At 54.9% G+C, this 8025-nt stretch overlaps 1 protein-coding gene across 2 annotated transcripts in view; it reads left to right on the top strand.

Annotated features, from left to right (window-relative positions):
• The first annotated feature begins 357 nt into the window (after nt 1–357).
• Nucleotides 358–8025, top strand: part of MYO5B (myosin VB) — a 150449-nt gene continuing 142781 nt past the window's right edge. For both annotated transcript variants that reach the window (XM_063421447.1, XM_063421446.1), the window contains exon 1: nt 358–549. In XM_063421447.1, coding sequence (XP_063277517.1) covers nt 523–549 — 27 coding nt within the window. In that variant the 5' untranslated portion in view covers nt 358–522. The remainder of the gene's footprint in view (nt 550–8025) is intronic.

The following is an 8025-nucleotide window of genomic DNA, read 5'->3' as shown; positions in this document are numbered from 1 at the left end:
ACACCCGGAAACCACCAAGGGGCACCTGCATGGGGCTCAATTGCTCTTCTTCTGTGGGAAAGGGAGATGGAGAAAAGGCAAAAAGACTCCCAAATGCAGCACCAACCTACGCTGCCGGAGGAACCCTGCCCGAGGGGCGCCGGAGCTCGGCGGGATGCTGAGGACCGCGGGGGAACCGGCCGGGGTGAAAAAATATTTATTTAAATGAGCGTTTCTTTAGAAAAAGAAAAAAACAATAAAAACCGAGCCGAAAGGAACCGAAGGGAGCGGAGCCGAGCCTCCCCATACCTGAGCGGGGCGCGGCGGAGGCGGAGCGGCGCTGCCTCCTCCTCCTCCTCCTCCTCCTTCTTCTCCTCCTCCTGCCGCTGCCGCTCCCTTCGCTTCCCGTGCCCGCGCCCGGCCGGCCGCGGCGGGTGTAAAGGTCGGAGCGCCGGAGTGTCGGAGTGTCCGTGTGTCCGTGCGGCGGTCGGTCCGGCCGCCCGCCGCCCCCATGCCCCGCGCCTAGCGCCGCCCGCCCCGGCCATGTCCGCCACGGAGCTCTACACCAAGGTGAGCGGGGAGGGGGCGCGGGGGGCTCTGCGGGCGCCTCTCCGTGTTCCACCTGTCCTCTGGGGGGGCTGCCTCCCAGTCCTGGAGGGGCCCCGCAACTTTCCCGCACCCGGCGGGACGGCGGCCGCAGGTGCGCGGGATGCGGAGGGGCATCCCCGGCATCCCCCCGCGGCGTCCCGCTCCCTCCCGCTCCCTCCCGCTCCCTCCCGGTCCCTCCCGGTGCCCCCGCGTTTCTCCCACCCGGGTTCTCCGCGCTGCAGGGTGAACTTCGCCCGTGGGTCGCGGCGGTGGCGGCGGTGGCCTCGCCCTCCGTGCGCTCCGCCACCTGCGCGGCCAAAACACTCCCAGCCTCCCCAGATGCCCTGGAATAATTCTTCCCTCCGGTGTTCCTAAACCACGGAGGTGGAGGGGGAGGCAGACGCAGCCTTTAAAATCACGGAATTGCAGCGTAACTCACCGAAAGGCTTCCGAAGTGTCCGGTTTCCCGAGTCCTTATTGTTCCACAACTCCTGGACGCGATCCCTTGGCAGGGGTGCGATGGGACGCACCCGCTTCCTCATGGCAGCCAGGGAAGGTGACATGGCTGGTGGCCTGGCTGGGCACCGCGCCCCGACGGGCCCGACGCTTCCCAGAGGGAGGGTTTGCTCGTAAAAAGTGGTCGTGATGGTAGTTGGAGGCTCAGGTGCTTTTTCTTTAAGCAGAGCATGAGGTCTGGAGTAGAAAATCACTGTTTCCACTCTAGTTTTAATTTTTTTGTGTGTGTGTTTATTTAGTGGCTGTGGGATACTTAGGTATTCCCAGCCCCTGGCCAGCCCCAGGCTGTGGATGCCTCCCACACAGTTCGGGGCTTTCTGCTCCTCTTCCCAGGGAGAGGCTCGTGTCCAGAGAGATCTTTGCCGACTGACTTGTCCCTTTGAAAGCGCTCCTCGCAGGCGGTGCGAAATCCGGCTGGCCCGGAGCTCGCTGTGATGTGGAGAGAGCCCTCTCGCTGTGCTCTGCATCTTCCCGGGCTGCTCGGATTGCCGCGGGCAGCCGCGGTCCGGGGAATGTTCTCTGTCACAGCCATCAATAACGCTGGGCAAAGGCTCATCGGGAGGAGTGCTTGGCTTCGGGAAAGGTTTTGCTGCGTAAGAGTCTCAGCATCATCTGTTGTCATAATGAGAATTTTAGTGGTTTAGGCTCTTCCTGTGACCGTGGTCAGCTCGGGGAGGTGCTGCCAGATTGGCACCAGGAATCACTTTCTGTCTCCCGGGCTTAACTTCGCTGCAGATTTCTGCTTCTGTAACTCATTTTGCCAACAGCTTTTTTGTGTAACGTCGGGGGTTGCCTCGTGTCCGTTCCTTTGGCTGTTGCTGTCCGAGGGTTGCAGGGTGGGTGGTGGATCTGGCGGCTCCTCCTCGGGACCCGTGGGGATTGCAGAAGCTCTGCTGGACTGAGCGGGGCTGTCTGAGTGGAGTGACCTCCATCCTTCTCGGGAGCACTTTAAAAGCAAAGTTTGGAAGATCTTTTTTCAGAGAGGAGCAGAAGTGAAGCTGTGGCTAAACGGCTCTGATGTGCCGACCACAGCATCTCTTAGGATGAGTGCATGGGTGTGATGGCAAGCATCCCTGGGCAGGAGGGAGGCTGGCTGCCAGTGCTGCGTTATCCCTGATGATGGCTGATTAAATCAACCTGGTTAATTGACTTTTAACTTGATGAGCAGGTAGTTAACCTGCTGTTGTCTTTTTTATGCTGCGTTGGTTTGTATTCCTGTTGAACAGGTGTAAGCTGCCTCCAGGGGCGTTGCTTGGGATCCTGTTGCTGTATAGGGATTTTCTGATGAGGAAGTGCTGGGGGTTTGGTGGCAGCCTGTGTGTGTTGTTAACTTCAGATTTATTTTTAATAACAACAGAGTTTCTCGGTGAGAGCAGGTGTTTCAGCCCTGGCCCTTCTGCTGTTGCCTGTCAGTTTTGCAGGAACATTCCAGGGATGCAGCTGGTTTTTTAGGTGGTGGGGCCAAGGGCTGGAACCCACATGGGTCGCCTGTGCAGCTGAGTCACGGTGAAATTTAGGACTGTCCTGCTGGGCTGTCTGCTGCATGGGGCCTCTGTGCCAGCTCTGGCCTTTGAAGCAGCAGGAAGAATATTTCCTGTGACTTTGAGAGTACAAGAAAAAGATCAAAGAAGGCTTAAAACCCACAACAAACCAAACGGCCTCGAGGTGCAGAGCCCGGTGGTGCTGAGTCCCCAAGGAGAGGGGGATGTGTTGGTCTCTGGAGCTGGGGAAGGTCCTGGGGCTCCCCTGCACACCAGCCCTGGGCAGGAGGTGACTGCCAGGGCAGGGGTGAGGGCTCCTGGATGTTGAGGCTGTCTGGGGGGAGCAGGGGAGGGGGAGGTGGATGATCTGCAGCCAGTACAGCTGTCCTGCTGAGAGCCTGCTGATCCCACCTGTGCTGTTGTGTTAGCCACAACTGCACCGTCCTCTGAGTCATCCTGCTGGAACCAGGATGAGAGAAACTGCTGAGGAGCCACTTCTGAGCATCCAGGGGGGAATTCTCGGGTCTCCTTCCTGCTGAACTGCAACGGGAGCTGGTATGTGTTGTGTGGAGGGCCCTTAACTTCCGTGCAGTGCTTGCAGAAGGTTTTCTGGGACCTTGTGGGGACATGTAGTCATTTTCTTGGTGTATAAATTCATCACTGTGCTGATGAATGTGATGAGTTAGGTTGGCCTGGGGAGCACTTAGGCAGGAGAGGAGCCCATCCTGGCAACACCAGCAGCTCTGAGCTTCTGCTGGAGGCCTTCTGCTGGGATGTCTCGATGTGCCCCTTCCAGATCAGGGCTGACTGGTGTTTAATAGCCCCCGTCAAGCAGGATAATTGATAGCTCTGCCTAATTATGAGCATGAGAGTAGTTCCAAAACTGCCTCAGCCTTGAAGCATGTAGGAGTCAAACTTGGTAAATAGTTAAGGAGAGATCATTCCCTCTTCTCACTCCCACTGCTTCACCTGGGGACTCTGTGATTATCTGGCTGTGGATTTTGTTTTGTGGCAGAATCAAACAGGAGTTTAGTGCATGTCCCAGCAGAAAAGGAGTGCTGTGGTAGGGGGTGCAGACCTGGTCCTGGAGCTGCTGTGCAAGAGGAAGAGGGCAGGTGGTGGTTTCAAGGATTCGAGCCTGCAAGAAACTGTTCCAGATGGAGAGCTAGAAGAAGTTTGCCTGATCTGTGCATTGCCCAAGACACATCTCTCTAAGGCTGCTTCTGCTGGCCCTGATGTGCCCAGCTGCAGCACTGCCAGGCTAACTGATTGCTGCTGGGCAGGGGAGTTTGTCAAATCCCCTCTGCCTGCAGCAGGAGGCAAAGGCAGCTCGTGAGCCCATGACCCTGCACAGGTGCCAGCGTGACCCTGCCATGGGATAACAGGATGTTCTGTGCCCTGGGCTGGCACTGGGCAGGAGGGATGGACGAGGACATCCCATGGAAGGTGCCACCACCAGCAGCAGGGTTGATTTGCAGTCTAAACCAGAATTTAGAGTTGTTTGTATGGCTGACCTTTGTTATGTTGTAAGGTGAAGCTCTTCGTGTGACAAAAACAACTGTAATTGCTTTGGCTTCTGATGTTCTGCTCTCTTAAAGGTGCTTCTTAAAATATGTTAATTGTCCTTGTAAGTATAGCCTCTGAACCTCATGCAAAATAGTGCTTCTGCCAGGCAATAATGGGTGTCTTTCTGCTCCTGGGCTGTTGTGCAGCTCAAGATATGCTCTTCAGAAGGTTTGCAAGCTCTGGGTAAATAAGAAACCAGGGTAATTATTTTTCATATTATGTTTTTTCTCCTCTCATTGTGCAAAGTGGCTGCTATTTGCCAAGTATTTCCTTACAGTCTATGAACTTGATGCATTAAAAAATCCTCTCCTAATGGCTAGTGTTGGATATAGAAAACTTGCTGGTTTTCGCTTAAAGTTGTATTAAATGAAATAGCTAGAATGAATTGGTGGTTTCTGACCCTGGGGAGAAACTTTTCAAAAGTGCATAAATGCTGCCAGTGTGATCACACACTGATTGAGTCAATGAATTGGCATAAACCTTCTGGCATCAAACCTTCTGAAGATTATTTATCCTGCAAGGCTCGGGGAGCATTCATCCTTAGCGTGTGCCTGTGTGCTGGTTTGAGGCTGAGCAGCAGCTGGGAAGGGGAGAGAAGATTTTCTGTGGATTGTGTAGAACGAATTTCTGGGAATAAGTGTTGGGGACAGGGAGTGTTTGGGGTCCAGTCCCAGGACATCCATGTGCTGCAGAGCTCCTGAACTGCTGCTGCTGCCATTGCAGCTCCTATTAGGAAAAGCAGGTTATAGCTGGAGGTTTTTGTCTTTCTTCCTTCTTTATTTTAGATTGAGAACATGTCTGGGTCGTGCCACAAAGGGCAGGGACAGCTTGGAGGCCACGCTGGGGTTTTTATTTAAGGATGGGCCTGTCTCTGAAGGATCCATCGGCATCCCCAGGCTCCTCCTGATCCTGCCTCATTACGAGCTGCAGTGGCAGGGAGAAAATCATTGAAATGTAAACTCTGATTGCTCCAGCCAGCTCTCTGCAGCTGGGGACCGTGCCAAGGGCAGGCCAGCGCCGCAGCCGCGCGGGGCCCCTCGGCCTCCCCGCGGTGGCACGGGGGAGAGAAGGACAGAGCCCAGCCTGGGGCTTAGAGACCCTTCAGTGCACTGGGTCTGGCCCTGGAGTGGGTCCAGGGGGGGTGAGAGATTGTGGCGTGGGGGGCATTTCCCTCCCTGGATGGGCAGGGGACGGCCAGAGTTCACCCCATGCTCTCCTGGCACTGCGTGGGTGCACGTCCCACCACGGGGCATGCTGCTCCAGGGGCTTTGTGCTGCAAAAGGAACCCCATTTTCTCCTCTGTTTGTGCAATTCTTCCTCCTAGTTGTGCATTTAATAGCCCCTGTGCTTGGGTCAGACGAGAGCCACAGAGCCAAGGACCACGGAGCTCAGTTCAGGTGCTGGGGCACAGCCCCAGGAATGGCTCCAGCAGGGTTAATTAACCAGATCCCGTCTGCGTGCCCTCTTGCTGGTTGGGATTAATCAGCTTGCTCTTTTAAAAAAAGTGTTTTTGAGAATTCCTGCCCTGATTCTGCTCCAAGGGTGTGAAACTGTGGTGTGGAAATCCCAGTGCAGGCAAGCCCAAGTTGCAGTGGTTTCCTGGGTTAACTCCAGGGTGAAGGATGGGAACAGCAGTGGGTCTGGGACGGTGCTGTGCTGGTTCTTATGGGACGGGGTGGGATGAGTCCTTCCAGCCCTTTCCTGCCCCGAGGAAGGAGTTTATCTGAGGTTATTTGTTACAGGCAGCCTGGCTGCTGTTGAGGAATGTATTTACAGGGGAGGATTTTTGCTTTGTTGTTCTTTCTTGCTGCCAATTACCAGGCGTAGAAAATAATGACCCTGAATATGAATGCATGCATCTCTTCTGGTGACCAAGAGGGAAGGCTGTGTATGTTTGTGACTGAATTTTTAGACATGTGTGTTTAAACTTCTCAGTTTGCTGTAAAGCAGTGCAGTTCTAGATGTGTTGGACTTTTAATGTACACACCAATTAATTTGAAGCCCTGTCCAAAACAGGAGTAACCTACCCTTACTGTGATATCTGTCCTTCAGGGAATCCACAGGAGTAGCCTCACTTGAGCATGAAGGTGGACCTTGGACCTTCTGAGTTAGCCACAGGTGTAATAAGTATCAGGTACTGCAGGTGAAACTCTGAGTTGGGTGTTTTTGTGTGGTGCTGTTGCCTGTTCTTTGACCCTTTGTGCACACAGAGGTGTTTGGTGGTGAAAGGAACGTCAGAGTGAACTACAGTCCAGGTCAGGAAAATGACTGCTGTTACTTCAAGCTGTGGTTGAGACACCTGAAATGTTTGCAGAACGCTTTAGGGAAGAATTTGCTGCTTACCAAAACTGAAAGAAGTTCCCTGTGAGCTTTCTGTGTCTCGAGCTGGTTGTAAAGCAGCTGCCCTCGTAGGGCACTGGCCTGCTCTAAGACACATCTTGTGGGGTTGGGTTGAGTTTTGGCTTAGCCTGAACCTCCAAGCATGAGCAGGGACCTGTCCAGAGATGGTGGCAGGGCTGGGAAGGACCAGGCTTGGTGGGTGGTGGGCCTCACGTGGCTTTCCTTGCCGGAACACTCTCAAATGTGTTGTCTGGGTCACGGCAAACTCATCAGTTGTACTAATGATGCTTTTGAGGGTGTAGTATTTCTGCTCTGTGCCTTTCCTGTGGTGTCTGGAGGCTTTGGAGAAGAGCATCCCTACAGGGAAGAGCCTGCAGCCTGCAAATGTACCTCTTTCTCCAGCTGTGCCCTCCCTTTGTCCTTGGGTTGTCTGTGTCTGAGGTCTTCTCTGGCTGAATCAAACCTGGGTGTCACAGGAATCAGTTAAACATGTCCATGTATGGGCTGGGGGGCTCCAGGAGCTGTAAGCAGCACAGGTCCATAACCCCTCACTGTGAGCAGTGCAAGCCTTTAATTGCAGCTGATGGCTCCCACCCGTGGCACGGTGCAGGGTGTGGGATGGTGGTGCAGCTCCCCCAGGTGTGTGTGCTCCTGACCTGCTGTGCCACCATCCTTTGCCATTTTTTACCAAACCCCATCTGATTTATTTTTTCCAGATTTCACTATTAATGTTCTCCTTCCTGAGCAGTTTCCTGTGGCACTGACTTTTAGTCCCCTGTGTTTGTCCCCAGGAAGGCAGTGGGGCTTCAGGCCCTGCTCTGGCAGCTCCAGCAGGGCAGCAGCAGGGCAGTGTGACCCCTCGGGCTGCCCTCCCTGGCTGTGGAAGGTGCAGGGCAGGTTGTAGGATACCCTGTTCATGTCCTCCCTAGTGTACAGCCCTCACCTCCCTCTTTTCATGTTCCCACACAGGCATTGTGGTGGCACCACTGGCGTGGCTTTGCCTTCTCTGGGTGCTCCGGGTGTTCGGTGCTTCCCTCGATCCTCAGTGGGAGATGTGTGTTGTGTCATGGAATCCCAGAAAGGTTTGGGTTGGAAGGGACTTCAAGGGTCATCCAGTTCCACCCCCTGCCATGGCAGGGACACCTTCCACTGTTCCAGGCTTCTCCCAGCCTGTCCAGCCTGACCTTGGGCACTGCCAGGGATGCAGGGGCAGCCACAGCTGCTCTGGGGAACCCACACCTCTGTGAAGCCCATGTCCATTCTGACTTTTGTATGTCTCTCTTGCCACTCACCCACAAGTCTCCCTTCACCACATGCTTCCAGCTCTGCTGTTCCTTGAGAACATCCTTTCCACATCTGGGGTTTCCCAACCGTTTCAGACCACAATCAGTTCCCACCCTGCAGGGCCACGGGCAGCCCGTGGAGGGATGGGTTTCCCTTGGTGGCTCCACGCCTCGGTGGGGCACTTACACCCAGCTAATGCCAACCTTCCCCTTCCCGTGAGTCACGGCCCAGGCTCCCTCCTGGAAGTGTCACGGCGTGTGAGGTGCTGTGG

The sequence above is a fragment of the Prinia subflava genome, chromosome Z (assembly GCF_021018805.1).
Source record: "Prinia subflava isolate CZ2003 ecotype Zambia chromosome Z, Cam_Psub_1.2, whole genome shotgun sequence".
NCBI classification, from domain to species: domain Eukaryota; kingdom Metazoa; phylum Chordata; class Aves; order Passeriformes; family Cisticolidae; genus Prinia; species Prinia subflava.
The sequence above is the reverse complement of the archived record's forward strand: the minus strand, read 5'-3'. Positions and strand labels throughout refer to the sequence as shown.